The 18,923-nt window shown below is 52.3% G+C and overlaps 1 protein-coding gene across 6 annotated transcripts in view; it reads right to left on the reverse strand.

The window, feature by feature from the left end:
• ROR2 (receptor tyrosine kinase like orphan receptor 2) overlaps positions 1 to 18,923 on the reverse strand; it is a 198,388-nt gene that overhangs the window by 174,595 nt on the left and 4,870 nt on the right. The window contains exon 1 of one of the 6 annotated variants that reach the window (XM_045469808.1): positions 12,999 to 13,470. The exons of the other annotated variants lie outside the window; for them this stretch is intronic. Coding sequence (XP_045325764.1) covers positions 12,999 to 13,005 — 7 coding nt within the window. The 5' untranslated portion in view covers positions 13,006 to 13,470. Of the gene's footprint in view, positions 1 to 12,998; positions 13,471 to 18,923 lie in introns of those variants that run through there. 6 annotated transcript variants of the gene reach the window in all.

Genomic DNA, 18,923 nt, shown 5'->3' on the forward strand with positions numbered 1-18,923 from the left:
AGCCCCATGTTGTTCAAGTGTCAGCCGTGCACTTAAGAAAACATCTTGTGTCGGGGCGCCTGGGTGGCTCCGTCGGTTAACGTCTGACTCCAGCTCAGGTCATGATCTCGCAGTTCGTGGGATCAAGCCCTGCATGGGGCTCTGTGCTGACCATGTGGAGCCTGCTTGGGATTCTCTCTTTCCCTCTCTCTCTGCCTCTCCCCCTGCTCTCCTTCCCTGTCTCTCTCTCTCTCTCTCTCAAAATTAAAAAAAGCATCTTGTATTTTTGCTTCCAGAGATGGAATATGTAGTGAATTGTCAAACTTCAAGCCGTCGCTACTACAAGAGGCAGAAATCCATCTACCTTGACAAAACACCAAGGGTGTTACGTCCGTGTGAACCTTGCAGATGTTACGCTAAGTGACAAAAAGACTAACACCTAATGAGGTCCCTCGAGCGTCAGATTCACAGAGGCAGAAAGGAGAAGGGTGGTGGCCGGGGCTGGGGGCAGGGGATGGCGGGGGAGGGGGGGGGGGTCAGTGCTTAATGGGGACAGAGCTGCAGTGTTGAAAGATAAAGAGTTTGGAGACGGACCGTGGGGATGGCTGTGCCACAGCATGGCTGTCCCCGGTTCCAATGAACAGCACGCTTACAGATGATAAAAATGGCAAATTTGATGTGTGTTTTACCACAATTTGATGAAAGTACAAAAGAATGCATTTTTTTGAGCCGTGTGTCATGGGAGTGGGTGAAATGCTTCTCTTCAGCCCCGTTTCGCAAGCTGGACTCTGCCCAAGAGAGCAAAGCAATCTTTTTCAGACCACAACTGTTTCATCAACACCCAAACTGTGTCCGAGGCGGGACCAGAGCAGGTCAGAGGTCACGCCCCCCCCCCCCAGGAGCCCTCCTGGAGCTCCACGTGGAGGGAAGAAGTCACCCCGAGGCCCTAAGATCTTCACGTCACTCGGAGGCCTCTGCCCTCGGTCGCGTCTGGACACTCGTCCGAATCCCCAACTAGCCACTGGCAGGGACTGGCAGGCTGCCCACGGGAAAAGTCCCCACCCACCCACCCTCCCGCCCGCCGTGGGCAGACCGCAGCTGGGGCAAGGTGCCAGGAGCCGTCTCCCCCCCCCACCCCCCCCCACCCCCCCAGTCCTAACTCTGCTCCTCACATTCGGGAATTGTCGATCTGGCGCCCATTCACCGCAGGGCCAACTGTATTAACCAGCTGCTCTTAGTTTCTGCATTCTCGAAGCTCTGGCATCTGGAGCAGGCCCCTCCCAGGGCCGGCCAATTCTTAGAGACAGCAAAGGGCTGGCGGGCACGCCTTTTATGTGCAAACCAGACAGCGCAGAGCCCACATCCCCACCACCTTGCTTCCTCACACGGCAAGCCGGTGTGCCTCCCGCCCCGTGTCACCCCAGGGCCAGGAGCCAGACAAGGGAGCCCCCGTGTCCCAGAGCTCGCCAGACTTATTCCAGCTGGTCATTCCTAAGCTGCTGACCGCACAGCCTTGCCATTCCCGTAAAACCTCCACGAAGGCTCTGACCTCACTCCTCCTCACTCCGACTTCTGCCTCCCCACCAACCTGATGCTTCCCTCGGGGGCCCTGCACGGCCCGCTGTGTCCCCCTCTCTCGGGAAATGTGAAAGAGCCTTCTTTCAAGGTAAGATCCCATGGACACGATCACTGGTGCACCCACGGTGTGAGGTCGTAAGAATGGAAGGTGGGCCACACCCCACCCCAATGTTGGCTGCCTGACGACTGGGGCGGGTGACGGGAGCCAGGCTGGTGGGCCTCCAGCAGGTGCAAGAGCTGAGCCTCAGAAAGCCAGGTCCCGACCTGGGGACGTGACTCTGGGCAAGTCATGGACGTGTCTTTGCCCGGGTTCCTCATCTATAGAGGGCCGTCCTCACGGACGGCTCCCAAGACTATACGTCTGAAGAGCACAAGGCCGGCCCTGGCCCAAAGCTACTGCTGAGGGATGACTGTGGCGTCCAGAGGCCCGTCCAGACTGCCCACACCGCACTGGACGGCCGCCCTCGTCCGCCAGGACCTCGATCACAAGGAGGGACCGGGCGCCACGGATGCCTGCAGCCCCCCATCGCTGGTTAGCAAAGCCTGAAACACCCTCGATGTCAACAGCCCGGTTTATTTTGTCACAAAGCCTGAAACGGACAAACTGGGGCCATCGCCAACAAATACACGGCATCCCCGATCCCCTCCACAGGCGCCCCGGTTCACGCCCTGGGGCAACTCTACACGCTGCAGCTCAGTGGTCGAGGCAGAGACCACGCCTTCCGCCGGTCCACAGATGCAGAAGTGGTGAACCCCCGTGCCCACGCCCACACTTCCCCCAACACGGTCCCTGAGTCCGAAGAACCCCCTGATCACACGTCTGGGAAGCAGGTTTCTGTAAAACCGCACGTATCAGTCTCCAGCCGTGCTCACCCCTCGCCCCGGCCTTTCTTCTGGGGAGCCACTCTGGGGAGGGGCGACCAGGGGAAGCCACTTTGGGAAACAGAGACCAACGTCGCCACGGAAGAGAATCTCAATGACCCCACTAGGCCATGACAGCCTCGAGGATGTCCCCGCCCACCAACGCTCCGCGGTGACGCAGAGCAGACTAGACAGGCTCATAAGGACGTGTGCAAAAGAGAGGGGGGTCCGTCTGATGTCGCTGAATTTACACACCGTTAAGGGACTGAACCCCACCTGCAGAGTAAGTGACACCCAAGACACTGAAGAACTGCATCAGAACGCGCATCTGGTCCCTTGGAAACTCTTTCAACTCCGCTCACGGGCCAAGCACGTTCCGACCCGCAATTCAAGAGGGCAAAGACGTGCGCCCTCCCCTCACAGAGTCTCCCCATTTTCAGGAAACCCCCACGCGTCCTCCATTCTAACCAAGTAGGAAACTGGAAACAGAACTCACCAACCCCCACAAGCCTCAGGAGGACGCATGTCCCCGCTACTGGCGTCAGGGACGAAGGCCACAGCACTGGGATCACCGCACGGGCACAGCAGATGCAGGGCACAAGGCCCACGCCTGGCTTCCACACGCCATGGGAGCCACGGTGAGGCAAAAAGCCCAGCACGTTTCCCATCACTGTGTCAAGTTCCCAGACTTCCCAGAATTCCCAGCAGCAGCTCCTCCCGATGGCGCAGAGACGTCAGCTGGGAGCTGTGAAAACAAAATCCGGATTCACACGCCACGACCCGGCCAGTCAGTAAGGATCTCAAGCAGGGAGAGGGAGACGCCAGAACCACGGTGTCGGAAGCCCCCCAGCCAGGCAGAGACCCTTGTGGGAGTCACTAAGCGTCTGTGCGTGGCCAAGGTCCCGCTGGCGATGCACAAAGGCTTCGTAAGTGAATCCATCGCTCAGGCAAGGTTGCGAATCGCTTAGAGCGAGTCAGGACCCAGGGTGGACCTACTGACCGCAGGGGCCACACCGGCGAAGCCACCAGTGGTGTCCCTGAGAATATGGCACGAGAAAGATGTGTACTCATAGGTGTGACCGACGACAATGAACTAAGATAAAGAACGAACTAACTTGCACAATGAAAATTGGGTACAGGCCAGTCGTTCCCAGGGCACAAACTGGCGAAGTGACTGAATTTCAAGAATTCACAATATTTGCTGGTACATCTTTGCCCTTCCCTTTTATGTTTTACCTCCTGGTCACTTGATTTAGATACGAATGCATCACCAAAGTCAAAGAAAACAAAAACAGAACGTATAACCCCCAAAAGTAACAAGTAAATAAGGCCAGAGGGAAAAACTTACTGGCTAGAAGAAGAAAAGACCAAAACCCAAACAAAGCGATTTGTTACATTTAAAATATAACAGACATTTAGGGGTCTAGGCGGCTCAATCTGTCGATTTTTTAAATTTATTTACTTTGAGATGCAGGGAGAGTAAGCACGGGAAGGGCAGAGAGAGAAGGAGAGAGAAAGAATCCCAAGCAGGCTCCACACTGTCGGCGCAGAGCGTGACACGGGGCTCGATCTCACAACCTCAAGATCATGACCTGAGCGGAAATTAAGAGTCAGACACGTGACCCACTGAGCCACCCAGGAGCCCTGAATTAAAATTTCTTCTTTAAAAAAAAAAAATGTATTTTCTTAATGTTTATCCATTTCCTGAGAGAGACAGAAGGTAAGAAGGGGAGCAGCAGAGAGAGGAGGAGACACAGAATCCGAAGCAGGCTCCAGGCACAGAGCCATCAGCACAGAGCCCGACGCGGGGCTCGAACCCACGAACTGTGAGATCATGACCTCAGCCGAAGTTGGATGCTTAACCGAATGAGCCACTCAGGCGCCCCTAGAATTTCTTCTTAATTTTTTTTTTAACGTTTATTTATTTTTGAGACAGAGAGAGACAGAGCATGAACGGGGGAGGGTCAGAGAGAGGGAGACACAGAATCTGAAACAGGCTCCAGGCTCTGAGCCATCAGCCCAGAGCCCGACGCGGGGCTCGAACTCACGGACTGCGAAATCGTGACCTGAGCCGAAGTCGGCCGCTCAACCGACTGAGCCACCCAGGTGCCCCAAGAATTTCTTCTTAAACAACTCTTGAATCACAGAAGAAAAAGAAACTGAGGATTATAGACAACCTGGGAAATAACAGTAAGGAAAACACTTGTGCAACATGCAACACAATCTAAAACGTGTAGCTACCGCTGTGCTCACGAAGAGACCCTTAAGAACTTGCTAACTAAGGATAAAACTGATCTGAGATTCATCTAGAAAATTACACAAGACTAGCCAAGAACATTCTGGGGGAGGGTAAGAGAACAGATTACTCCTAGTAAATGCTAAAATTTATAAAGCTATGGTAACTTAAAAAAAAAATGCTATGGTAACTAAAAGTGGGGCAGCCACTGAAGAATCCAAAAATAACGCCAAGCTAACAAGGAATTATTAATACCATAAAAAAAAAAAAAAAGAGAAAAAGAAAAAAGAAAAAGTCTGCTGTTCCAATAATCGAAAGCAATACATTATTCAATAAAAGGATTTCAGGGCAATTCATGTCTGAGAATAAAGTTGTATCTGAATTCCATGTGAATGAAAGATTCAACCATAAAGATGAATCATAAAAACTCCTCCAAAAAAGGGTAATTTTAAAAATAACCTTAGAATGGCAAAATTCAAGTTACATGCAAGCAAGCTTCATTTGTTCCTATAAAACTTTCTGCATGGAAACAAATGTCGTCAGGCAAAGGCAAAGGACAGCCTGAGGAAAAAAAAATAGTTTCACATGATCAGGAATGGGGCTAAATATTCTTCGAAGGCGGGGAGGAAACTGAGGACAATGAACAGAAAATTAGTAGAAAAAGTCAACAGTCATCTCCCAGAAAAAGGAAACAAATGATGTGGAGACACTTTAGCATCGCGGATAATTTAAAAATTACCAATACTGGGGCGCCTGGGTGGCGCAGTCGGTTAAGCGTCCGACTTCAGCCAGGTCACGATCTCACGGTCCGTGAGTTCGAGCCCCGCGTCAGGCTCTGGGCTGATGGCTCAGAGCCTGGAGCCTGTTTCCGATTCTGTGTCTCCCTCTCTCTCTGCCCCTCCCCCGTTCATGCTCTGTCTCTCTCTGTCCCAAAAATAAAAATAAACGTTGAAAAAAAAAAAATTACCAATACACAACGTTAACATGCTGTGTCTATTTTTCAGACTTAACTAAGATTAAAATGCCTGACAATTCCCAGCGTTAGGCAGGGCTTGGGAAAACCTGAAGGGCTCGCCCTCCCTCCCCCCACCACCCCCACCTCCCCACCCCCCCTCCCCCCACCCCTGCTGGAAGTATAAACAGCTGCCTTCTGGAAGGGCGATTCTGTAAGAGCTATAAAAAATTTAAATATAAATACGCCGGAGGAAAAAAAAAAATTCACTTCTGGGAACCGACTCTATAGAGACACAAGTGCAAAAAACATAATAATAATAATAAATGTATCTGCAGATGTTCCCCGCAGCACTAGTTTATGTAACAGCTACCCCTTCTGATGAGAAGGATCCATCCATGAGAGACCAGTGAAATAAACATGTACCTGTGTCTCCAAATGACAGACCTTGGCAAAGGTCTAGAGAAAGAATGGTACCCGGCACGCACGAACAGGGAAAGATTTATACGGACTATTGTTATTGGAAACAGCAGTTCATTACGTGTGACATAAGCTCACTGTGCATAGAAACACATCGAGAAGACCACAATACGGGTGAAGCTTGAAAACATTAAGCTCAGTGAAAGAAGCCAGATACAAAGGCCACATATTGTAGGATTCTATTTAGATGAAATTTCCAGAAGAGGCAAATCCAGAGAGACAGAAAGTAGATTAGCGTTGCCGGAGGCTGGAGAGGGGGATGGGCGGGAAGCGCTGAAGTAAAGGGGTCTCCTTTGGGGGCGATGGGAATGTTCTGGAAGCGGACGGAGGCGGTGAGTGTACCAAATGCCCCTGAATTGTGCACTTTAAAAAGGCTGATTTGGGGGCGGCTGGGTGACTCAGCCGACTTGGGCTCAGGTCACGATCTCCCAGTTTGTGGGTTCGAGCCCCGAGAGGCCGTCTGGGCCAATAGCTCAGAGCGCGGAGCTGCTTCGGATTCTGCGTCTCCCTGTCTCTGCCCCACCCCCGCTCGCACTCTGTCTCCCTGTGTGTCTCAAAAGTAAACGTTAAAAAATAAAAATAGGGGCGCCTGGGTGGCGCAGTCGGTTGGGCGTCGGACTTCAGCCAGGTCACGATCTCGCGGTCCGTGAGTTCGAGCCCCGCGTCGGGCTCTGGGCTGATGGCTCAGAGCCTGGAGCCTGTTTCCGATTCTGTGTCTCCCTCTCTCTCTGCCCCTCCCCCGTTCATGCTCTGTCTCTCTCTGTCCCAAAAATAAATAAACGTTGAAAAAAAAAAATTAAAAAAAAAATAAATAAAAATAAAAATAAAAACAAAAACAAAATAAAATAAAATGGCTGAATTTAGGTCAGGTGAATTTTACCACAATTTTGGAAAGTAAAATGAAGGAGATGGGCAGGCAAGCATGTGTGCCCAGAAAATATTTGGAATGAAGCACAGAGACTGTTGGCCACATTTATATGAGGATCCAGGACTGGGGGGGGGGGAGGGGGAGGGGGAGGGGAAGGGGAGGGGGAAGGGAGGGGGAAGGGAGGGGGGAGGGAGGGGGAGGGGGAGGAGGAAGGGGAGGGGAGGAGGAAGGGGGAGGGGGGAGGAAGAGGGGCGTCTCATTTTCCCCAAGCCATCAGCATTTGTTACTAGGGTTTTTGTTTTTGTTTTGTTTTTCTTGACTTTTACCTGGTCAGGTAACACATGCGCTACCCTGATACAAAATCTAAACCTTCCAGAAAGAGCTAAATGATGCTCCGGGTGCCGAGAGAGGCCCCTCGGAAGCATTCGCCTGCACAAAAGACAGAAAAATCCTACAGTACTGTTTCGGGAGGGTTTTCACATCGTGATTCTTCGAATAAATACTTGCAGCTGTAAATAGGTGGCTGGGCCCAAGCCAAAGCTTCCTCAACATCATGAGGACCCCCCTCTCCCCCCTCACACACACACCCAAACACGTGGCAGGCCCCATTCCAAAGCGGGGGGTGGGGGGGGAACAATTACAAAGAGCATTTTAAACCTGAACCCGGAGCAGATCAACTTGTACCCACACTCGGTTTTCATTCGTCTTGTTTTGTTTTGTTTCGTTTTGTTTTGTGTCAGCTTGACTTCTCGACCCCGTGGTCTAAAATGAGTCAGTCAAGTAGAAGAAGCTGGGCTATCTTGTTTCTTTTTTTTAATTACTATTATTTTACAGAGAGAGAGAGAGAGAGAGAGGGAGAGAGAGAGAGAGGAGGGCTCACAGAACAACAGCGGCAAAAGGTAAGTGAATTTTATTTGAACTCTGGAAACCCTCCACTCGGGACAGGGAATGGGGCCGGGCTCTGCCTCGTGAAACCACCGGCTGGCGTTCCTTTTTCCCAAATAAAATGACAAGGACACACTGCATTTCGCAAGCAGTGAAAGGAACCGAGTGTAGGTCAAAGCCATCATCCGAATCTTAGCAATGAAAGAATTACCCGCATGGGGCGCCTGGGGGCTCAGTCGGTTAAGTGTGGGCTCTTTTCAGCTCAGGTCACGATCTCACGTTCGAGGGTTTGAGCCCCACATCGGGCTCTGCGGTGACAAGTGCGGAACTTGCTTGGGATCCTCTCTCTCTCTTAAAATAAATAAACATTAAAAAAAAAAGAAAAAGAATCCCGTGCTTACATTCCTGACGCAAACCGGCTACACTGGGATTATGCGTCTCCTTGTGGCATCCGCTCCTTCACAGCCGCCTGGCGCCCGGCTGGAAGGCCCAGCGGCCACTGGGGTGCATGCGGACACCCCTGCATGTAACCCTCCTCTCTGCGTGGCCCCAGGCGCTCCCCACCCTCCAGCCCCCCAAGGAGCCGACCCTGGTGAGCTGGCAGCCGTGCGCACTCGCGTTCTGCCCAGGGTCCCCCCAAAATCTAGAGGGGGCCGCCCCCCCTTGACAGACCGCGAGCCAGCTTTGTAATCAGGGCCTCTTTCCCGCCGGGGACTCCCTGCTGCCTTGTGCTTGGGAACAGGACAGAGGGAGGAACAGAGAAGTGCCCCTCCGAGAGCTCCTTCCCTCACCCGCCCTCCCCGGATCCCGAGAGCAGGCACCCCGGAGCCGGGCCAGGGCCCCTGGCCCCTTTCCTCTCCTTCTGGCGCCTTCTGTGGCTCCCCCGCGGGGGCCAGACTTCAAGGAGTCCGATGCCTCCGGCTTCAAAGGCTTCCAGGCCCAGATAAATCACAGGCGCTGATAGCCGAGCGGTCCCAGCGCCCAGGATGTTTGCTTCCAGCGTGTTTGTTTCTGCTGTTACCGGGGCTCCCCCAGGGACACCAAGGGCCGGGCGCCTGGCACTTCGAGGGCTCACCGCGGAGGGGAGTGTGCGCAGATGCCTCGCTCTGCTCTGGGAGCCCCCCCTCGAGAGCCAGGCAAGCAGCCGGAGGAAGGTGGGGTGGGGGACAAGCACAGAGGGTGGCCACAGCACTGTCGTGTGTGGGGGGGGGGGGGACAGCACGTGATATGGAGCTCTTCCGGAGGGCAGGCGTGTCCTCTGTGCCAAGTGGCTGGCCCCCGTCTGGCCACGGACACCCAGAGGCTCCCTGACGGCAGGCCCTGTCGTGTGGGTGCCCCAACTCCTGACCCCAATACCGACCAGTCCCAGGGCCCCACGGCTCACGGATAGAAGGGGTGTCTGTTAGCAGTGTATGAGTCAGCTTGGGCTGCAGTAACAAATAGCCCCAGCTGGAGAGCTTATTCGATACACATTTACTGCCTCAAGTCCCAGGGGCTGGCAGGGCTGGGTTTTCTCTTCCTATTTTCCCTGTGTCTTCTCTCCCTATTACCTTCCCTCCGGGTGTCTGTCTCTGAGCCCTAGTTTCCCCTTTTTATAAGGACACCAGTCATACTGGATTAGGACCCACCGTAACGACCTCGTTTTCACATGATCACACCTGCAAAAACCCTCTCTCCAAATATCGTCACCTTCTCGAGTCTGGGGGTTAGGATTCTAATGCATCTCTTCGTGGGGGAAACGTAATTCATCCGGTAACAGCACAGTATCCTCTTTGTGAAAAATCTTTGAGAGGAACAACCCTCCAGCCTACAGCTAGAAGAATTTTAAACTAGGTTTTGAAAGACGGCTCCAATTGTATTTCCATCTCAGCATCCTTTCCGGTTTCCCATTTTCTGCTTTGGTTTCAAAATATCAAGAAAACTCCGGTTCCTGTGGCCATTTTACACAAGGTTCCAGTATTTCAGAGGCTCTGGGGATTCTGGGATTAAAGGGAGCAGGCCGCCCCGGAGGTCCCAGAACAAGCCCACCTAGACGCAGCCCCCACTGGAGGGTTTGGGGGACAGCTTTTTTTTTTTTTTTAAATGTTTATTTATTTTGAGATTGGAAGAGAGAGGGAAAGCAAGCTGAGGGACAGAGAGAGAGAGAGAGAGAGATGGAGGGAGAGAATCCCAAGCAGGACCCGTGCCGTCAGCACAGAGCCCGACATGGGGCTCGAACCCACAAACTGTGAGATCATGACCTGAGCCGAAATCAAGAGTCAGACGCTCAACGGACTGAGCCACCCAGGCGCCCCTTGGGGGACAGCTTTAAAAATGATAAATGTTGGGGCGCCTGGGTGTCTCAGTGGGTTGAGCATCCGACTCTTGATTTCAGCTCAGGTCACGATCTCGAGGTTCACGGGATCGAGCCCCGCGTCGGGTCCAGAGCCTGAAGGCTGCTTTGGATTCTGTCTCTTTCTCTCTCCAGCTTGTGCTCTCTCTCTCTCTCTCTCTCTCAAAATAAATAAAAAGTGATTTAGAAAATGATGAACGTTTAGAATGGGATGTGGACTGGACATCTGTGAAGCCAAGAGATGCCCCGTGTGGAGAGTCTAAAAACCCAGGGAACGAGCGGACATGGGGTTCGTACATCTCTGTCTGCCCTTCCCCTGCTCGTTCCCTCCCTCTTTCTCCCTCTTTCTCTCTCAAAATAAATAAATAAACTTAAAAAAAAAGACACGTCCGTATTCCCAACGTTTCGCCATTAGAAATGGGGCAGCAGTGAACAGCCTGCCTCCCAGGCACGCGTGTATTTTTGGGGGGCAAGCCACAGAACCTGTGTGTTTTGAATGTTAACAGTCCGTGTGAACCGCCCTCAAAGTGGCCACTGACACAGCACGGTGCCACGCTGCCCACGTCACGGCTGGCACAGTCCTCGCGACCCACCCCAGGCATTCAGCCAGGACGACACCGAGGTCACCGTCCTCTAAGGTGCACTGTGTTCCATCCTAAGGAGACCAAACCCAAACGCCTTCCCTAAGTGTCGGGCCTTGGGCTAGTTCTTGTTCCACACACAGCCTGCTGCCTGCTCCCTTTTCACCGCGGCATTTATGTTCTCATCAATCTCATGAGTTACATGGTCTGGATACAAACCCCCTCATCTGCCCTGTACGGTTTTTGCTTTTTGTTTTTTTTTTTTTTTTTTTAATTTTTTTTAACGTTTATTTATTTTTGGGACAGAGAGAGACAGAGCATGAACGGGGGAGGGGCAGAGAGAGAGGGAGACACAGAATCGGAAACAGGCTCCAGGCTCCGAGCCATCAGCCCAGAGCCCGACGCGGGGCTCGAACTCACGGACCGTGAGATCGTGACCTGAGCCGAAGTCGGATGCTTAACCGACCGAGCCACCCAGGCGTCCCTTAAGTTTATTTATTGTTTTGAGAGAGAGAGAGACAGAGTGAGCGGGGGAGGGAAAGAGAGAATCCCAAGCAGGCTCCGTGCTCGAACAGGAGCCATGCCAAGCAGGCTCGGTGGGGCTCGAACTCACGAACCTCGAGACCGTGACCTGAGCCGAAACCAAGAGTCAGACGTGTAACCGACTGAGCCCCCCCCAGGCGCCCCTGCCCTGTTTGTTGTAAACGTGTTCTCTCCATCCCCAGTCTGGATTTTAGAGCGGACGTCAAATCCTCTGCAGCAGGAAACATAAGACTTGAGTCTTTTTCTGCACTGTTGCTGAAAAGAATGGGGAGGGGCCAGTGCAGCCCTGAAAGCTACAACGCCCCCCTCCTCCCTGTCTTTCTACACCTTGATAACCTCTGCCTGATGAGGCAGGTCCTCTGAGACGGGTGAAGAAATGCCCACCGCATGGATTCCCCCCAGAGGTGCCAAGGAGCACTGATCCAAGAGACACCCGGAACGAAGGATCAGACCGACTCGATGGGGCCTTCCTGGGGCCCCCTGCACACCTCTGCCCCAGGACCCAAATCTGCGGGGCCCCTCTCCACAGAGTGCCCACAGCCTGGGAACCACAGAACAGCACCTAGACCTGCTGGAATTCAGAGCCACAGTCCCCCCGGGAACCCCGGGAACCCCGGGTCGGGCAGAAGGCCGCTCTGGATGGTGAACAGCAAAGTTAACCGGCACCGGATCCGGCTATGAACACAGCAAGCGTCAAAGGCCATTATCCAGGAAGCCGGGAAAACAGGGCAGGGCCCGGGTCTCAGATAACGCTTGCCTGTGACAACAGTATTGAGATTATGTGCGAAACAGTTCTTACCATTCATGCCGAAGTATTTACAGGTAAAAAAATTAAGGCTGTCCGGGACCCATTAAGAGGGCCAGGGGAAATGAAACAAAATTAACAGAACGTGTGACTGTTGAGGCTGCATGAAAAATACATAGGCGTTCGCTGTAGTAGTCTAATTGCACGGATGTTTGAAGTTTTCCAGAATTAAAAAGGTGAAGGAAGGGGCGCCTGGGTGGCTCAGTCGGTGAAGCGTCCAACTTCGGCTCAGGTCATGATCTCGCGGTCCGTGGGTTCGAGCCCCGTGTTGGGCTCTGTGTTGATAGCGTGGAGCCTGGAGCCTGCTTGGGATCCTGGGTCTCCCCCTCTGTCTGCCCCTCCCCTGCTCACACTCTCTGTCTCAAAAATAAATAAACTTACAAAAAAAAAAAAAAAAACTGAGGGAAAACACGTTAGAAGTTCTGGCAATCCAGAAACAAGACTAAGGCTTGGCGACTTTCAATCTAGTCGAAGAAACGGGGTCAAAAACATGTGAGTCCCACCCCCTCCCCAGCCCTGTGTGAGGTCTGACACCATTTCCAATAAAACACAACCGATCGTGTCTTTCTTCTAAGAGACACTGGCTGCCGTCTCACGTGTGTATCACTGGACCCGTTCAGTTCTCTATTTGTAAACTGTTTCGAAATTTCCAGAAATGTTGCAGATTCACGCACAAAGCTCCACCCACCCCCACGCTGGTGACCAGATCCATTTCACCCAAGTGTCCATTATCCTCTGCACACACGGTGTTTTTATTCCGACTGTGGACACCACGTCCTTTATCCCGAAACACACAGCGTACGCTTCCCGAAAGCCCGCACGTCGTTCTCTTCCATAACCTCCGTACAATGAACAAACTCAGGAAAGTGAACTTTGACAACACTTTTGAATAACTTACCCCACATTCCAACGACAGCCACGTCGGCGTGTTTTTGCTGTAGCACGGCCCCTCTGGACTCACACACTCTGCATTCGCTGTCCCTTCCTGGAGTCTCCTTCAAACTGGACCCGCCCCGCAGCCGTTTTCATCCTTCAGGACACTGACCTTTTCTACGCAAAGCCAAGTCTTTGATAAAGTGCCCCTCCAGCTGGGCTTGCTGGTTTGCATCACCATCACACTCAGCTTTTGCAACCCCGAGCTCAGATGCAACCCCAGGGATGCCCTTCGCAGAAGGGTGAGGTCTCTCTGCCCGCCCTGGTGGCGTGAGCCTTGATCACCCAGTTGGGGTGACATCCCATGTCTCCGGTCTTGTCACTAACTGTCCCCTTGCAAGTGAGGGCTCTGGGGGGAAATAACTTTTCCCCACGAACATTTCCTGCTCCCCACGAAGCATGGCTTCTTTTTTAAAACATTTTCTTAAATGTTCATTTACTTTAGGGGAGGAGGAGGGGCAGAGAGAGAGGGAGACACAGAACCCGAAGCGGGCTCCAGGCTCCGAGCTGTCAGCACAGAGCCCGACGCGGGGCTCGAACCCACGAACCGCGAGATCGTGACCCGAGCCTGAGTCGGACGCTTAACGGCCTGAGCCACCCAGGCGCCCCACGCATGGCCTCTTTTAATTAGATCCCGCACTCATTGAGGACTCTTGGCCAAATCCATGCCTACAATTACCGTGGCCAAGAGTGATTCTTCCTACTCACCGCACACGTATGACTTGGCATTTTGCTGTAAGGAAGTGCCCTCTCTTCCCCCATCCCTTCCATTTATTTATGTAACACAGTGGGTTAAATAGTGTCCCCAAAATTCATATCCTCCTGGAACTTCAAATGTGACCCTATCGAGAAGCAGTCTTTGCAGAAGTAACGAGTGCCGGATCCCGAGACAAAATCATCCTGGACTTAAAGCAGGGCCTAAACCCAACGACAGGTGTCCTCACAGGAAGAGGAAGGGACACACACAGTCACAAAGGAAAGGCGGCCACGTGGAAGTGGAAAAAAGAGCAAGCTGATGCGGCCACGAGACAAGGGACCCCGGGAGCCACCGGGAGCTAGAAGAGACAAAACAGGATCCTCCTTCAGAGACTCCCGAGGGAGGCCGGGCTGCTGACCGTGACCTCTTCATTTTCTATGGACATCTCCATCTTCTAAGTCACCTTGTTTGTGCTCCTCTGTCAGGAGGCCCCGGGGCCCTAACACTCGTATTCAGTTGCTTATTTACTTACCATCAGCGTTGAATCACAGATTGCTATTTTGTTCCATGGAACATCCACCTTCGTTTGAGGCTTAACTTTGTTCCAGATTTGACCACCTGTACTCCTTCAAGTTGGCACCTGCATGTTTGGTATGACCCCATTATGTCTGATTGCTTACTTTGTATCGCGAGAACTCGCTCCGCGCTCCCGGCTTATCTTGTATTTCTCCCCATCCTGGCCCCACTGGAATCAGTCATTTCTCCAAAGTATTCCTAGTTCCTTCAATGTGCAACAGAATCTAGCAACCAAGACCCGCACAAGAAGAGTGCTCATTGCTAATGAGGTGCCAGGACATAACTATTACCTATAGAAAAATACATGTTTTACTAGTTAGGATTTCATAATCTTAACACTCACTATTTTGTGTGTGTGCCGTGGGGGAGGGTTGTTGTGTCTGTGAATACACGAAATCGTGACTTATACCAGTTTCTCCAATTCCAATCCAACCCCTCTGGGTTCTTCCTTGTCTCCCTCCCTCCCTCCCTCCCTTCCTTCCTTCCTTATTTGCCTGTCGCTCCTTCCACAGTAGGAACCTTGCCTACAACACTATCCACACACCTTGTACAAGGATGTCTGATTTCATACGCAGTTCACACAAAACAGTTTTAGATTAGATCTCACTGTGAAAAATGAACCTAAGAATGCAAGATTTGTTTCCATTTGTTTTGTCTGTTTTTAATCTACACGGAGGATACATAGAGTACTCGGACCACAGTCACCTGATCTAGGTCTCCCGGCTCCTTATTAGTGTAGTTACGTTGTTCATTTGCAATATACTTGGGTTTATTTACTTGGTTACATTCAGTTTTAGTTTCCTGCCATCTTTAGTGATTTAGTTTTATTTCTTGAACATTAGTACATTAACATGTTCCAAAGTCAAAACTACACAAAAATATATGGGAATAAACTAGGAAGAGAAAGAAACTACCGTGGGGGCTCCTGGGCGGCTCAGTCAGTTGAGCATCAGACTCTTGGTTTTGGTTCAGGTCATGATGAAAATACATGAAAATCCTAATATCATACTGAATAGTGAAAAACAGAAAACTTTTGCTCTAAGATCAGGAACAAAACAAGAGTGTCTGATTTCACCACTTCTATTAAACACAGTATTGGAAGTTCTAGATCAAGCAATTAAGCAAAAACAAAAAACAAGAAATAAAAGGCATCCAAAATTGGAAAGAAGTAAACTTATCTCTGTTCACAAATGGCATGACTTTGCTTACAGATGCAGGAAAAATCTACTTGAGCAACTAAATGAATTCAGCAAACTCACAGGACACAAAATTAACAGGCAAAAATCGGTTGCATTTCTACACAGTTACTAAGAACAATCTTTAAAGGAAATTAAGAAAATATTTCCATGCACCACAGCATCAAAACGAATAAAATACTTGGAAACATACCTAACCAAGTGGGTAAAAGAGTTGTACACTGAGGGGCACCTGGCTGGCTCAGTCAGTGGAGCGTGGGATTCTTCATCTTGGGGTTGCAAGTTCGAGCCCCACGTTGGGTACAGAAACTACTTAAAAATAAACTCTTTAAAAAAAAAAAGACTCGGGGCGCCTGGGTGGCGCAGTCGGTTAAGCGTCCGACTTCAGCCAGGTCACGATCTCGCGGTCCGTGAGTTCGAGCCCCGCGTCGGGCTCTGGGCTGATGGCTCAGAGCCTGGAGCCTGCTTCCGATTCTGTGTCTCCCTCTCTCTCTGCCCCTCCCCCGTTCATGCTCTGTCTCTCTCTGTCCCAAAAATAAATAAACGTTGAAAAAAAAACTTGTTCACTGAAAACTACAAAACATTACTGAGAGAAATTAAAGAAGATCTAAATAAATGGAAAGACATCCTTTGTTTGTGGATTCAAAGACTTGTCAAGATGTCCAGGGTGCCCCAGGGTGCCCAGGGTGGCTCAGTTGGTTGGCCATCTGACTCTTGGTTTTGGCTCAGGTCATGATCTCAGGGTCGTTGGATCGAACCCCATGTCGAGCTCCTCGCTGGTGGTGCAGAGCCCGCTTGGGATTCTCTCTCCCTCTTTCTCTGTCCCTCCCCCACTCATGCAAGCCCTCTCCCTCTCTCTCTCTCTCTGTCTCAACAACTAAAAACAATTATGGAATTTTCAAAAAATTATTCAGCCTTAAAAAGACATGAGGTACTGAAACATGATGCTACAATGTGAATGAACTTTGAAAGCCCTACACACAGTGAAAGAAACCCGTTACAAAAAGACAAAGACCGTATAATCCCATTTATTTGAGGTCCCTACAGTAGTGACCTTCAGAGAGACAGAAAGTGTAATGGTGGGCACCGGGGGCTGGAAGAAGGGGGAGTCAGGAGTCAGTGTTTAATGGGGACCGTTTCAGTTTGGGGAGAGGAAAAGTTCTGGAGATGGACGGTGGGGATGGGGACACAACAGCGTGAATGTGCTTCCTGCCACCAAACTACACCATTACGAGTGGTTAAAAGGCTCTACTTTGTGCTTATTTTATATTAATTAAAAAAAAAAAAAAAAGATGTTGGCCGTCTGGGTGGCTCAGTGTCCAACTTCGGCTTAGGTCGTGATCTCGTGGTTCAGGAGTTCAAGCCCCGCGTCGGGCTCTGTGCTGACAGCTTGGAGCCTGGGTCCTTTTTGGTTGTTTGTTTGTTTGTTTGTAAAACCAAGCAGATGTACAACTAGCCAGAGCCTGTACCCCGCGCGCTCGTTACACAGAGCACCCCCCTTGTCACCGGCTCCTCCTGTAGACCTATTGCGCTCAATTTTTCACTGTTGCACACTGCTCTGGAGTCGTATCCAATGTTACACCCGGACTATGATATGGTGACCGGGGGTCATTTCGGTATGTAGAAGAAAACCCCCCATTTCCAACAGTCATTCCCAAGTGTTCTGCAGGAGTCTGCTGTCCGAGAAAACACAGCACAGCATCCCGTGGGAGGGCTACGGGGTCGATTCCGCACCACGTGTGACCCGGGGGCTGTGCCCGAAAGCTTTCTCCAGCCTGCAGCCCCTTCTCCCTCCCCACGCCCCTCAGGCCACCCATCCGTGGGCTGCTCACGTTCCAGATGGAGCTCGAGCGTCCACACCGAACTCCTCCTCGCCGTACCCCAAATCCCACTCATTCTCCTGTCCGATGCCCGTTGTCTGCCCGGAGCCAAAATGCTGAGTGCAACCCTCCTCCAGACCCCTAAGGGACGACTGGACTTTTATTCTGCCTCAGTTTCCCCCAGGAAGCTCCTTACCCAGAGAAAAGGACCAGAGAAAGAACTTTTCCTGGAAGTCCCCCAAAGACTCCAACACCAAGCACCTCGAGTTTTTTTCCTTAAGTTTATTTATTTTTGGGAGAGAAAGCAAGCATGCTGGAACAGGGGAGAGGCAGAGAGAGAGAGAGAGAGAGAGAGACAGAATCCAAAGCAGGCTCCAGGCTCCGAGCTGTCAGCACAGAGCCCGACGGGGGGCTGGAACCCACGAACCGGGAGATCCTGACCCCAAGCCAAAGTCGGACACTTCACCGACTGAGCCACCCAGGCGCCCCTAACCCCTTGAGTTTTCACGCACCTCCTTTCTTGGGTGCAAACACGACCCCCTCAACCCCCCCAGCGGCTGCCAAATTACCCCTAAGACCCGGCTGCAGCATCCCACCCCTTGCCCCACTCACCCCCCCACGTCCTGAACACGTCTGTGAGCGGAGACCCTCACGCTTGACCCCGTGTGATTTCCCCTGCTGCGTGGACGGTACTCTGGCTGCTCCCTCCTGCTGCGAGCACAGGGCCGGCCCCCCAGGGCTGCCGTGGGATCTGGGGTAAGAGAGACCTCCGCCAGGGCTGCCCGCCTTTGGGGGTGACCACACGTCTTCTGCTCCCTTCGGGGGGTCCCTTTGCCAAATCTCGCCCATTCTGTCAGTCTGGACTCTGAGTTTCCCCCCCTCCCTCGTCCTGCCCCCTACAAGTGGCCCTCCCTGTGGGAGACAGCTTCTGCACCTCCCGGTGTGCTAGGCATGGTGCAGGGGGTGGGGGCGACCGGGTAGGCGGGAAGGCGTCCCCGGCCCTTCCCCCGTGCACGCTCGCTCCTCCAGGCGACACGCGTTTCTCTCCTCCTCTTCGAGATCTCCCACTGCCAGATCGATCCCACACTCGGCCTGATTGAACAGTCGTCGCCGCCCCCCGTCCTCTGTGCTCTTCGTGGCACGGAAACTGAGGCGCCACCCCTCCCCAACACACACACACACACACACACACACACACACACACACGCGGGTACACAGTGCACACACGCGCTCACGTAATTCTGTCTAGCCGGTGCCCTGGGAGGCTCCCTGTCTTGGTCCTCACCCACCCGCTGGGCGCCCTCGGGGCAGGAGGGCACAGAGCAGGGCCCATCCGGTCCCGGTCTGCCCTTCCGACCCCTCATGGCCAACAAGCAAAATGTAAGCAAACATGGGGGAAGCCCCTCCTTGCTCTGGGCTCTCCCACATGCTCCTGGAGCACGTGACAAACACACAGCCCCTGGACAAAGAGGAGGGATGGGCAGCCCCTCGGGCGGTGGCCGACACAGCTTCCCGCGGTGATGAAAATGTCCTGTGGGCGCCGGCCCGGGAAATGCAGCCAGTGCGGTGAGGAACGGAGTCTTTCGCTTCACTGTAACCGC

Source organism: Leopardus geoffroyi, chromosome D4 (genome assembly GCF_018350155.1).
Source record: "Leopardus geoffroyi isolate Oge1 chromosome D4, O.geoffroyi_Oge1_pat1.0, whole genome shotgun sequence".
NCBI classification, from domain to species: Eukaryota; Metazoa; Chordata; class Mammalia; order Carnivora; family Felidae; genus Leopardus; species Leopardus geoffroyi.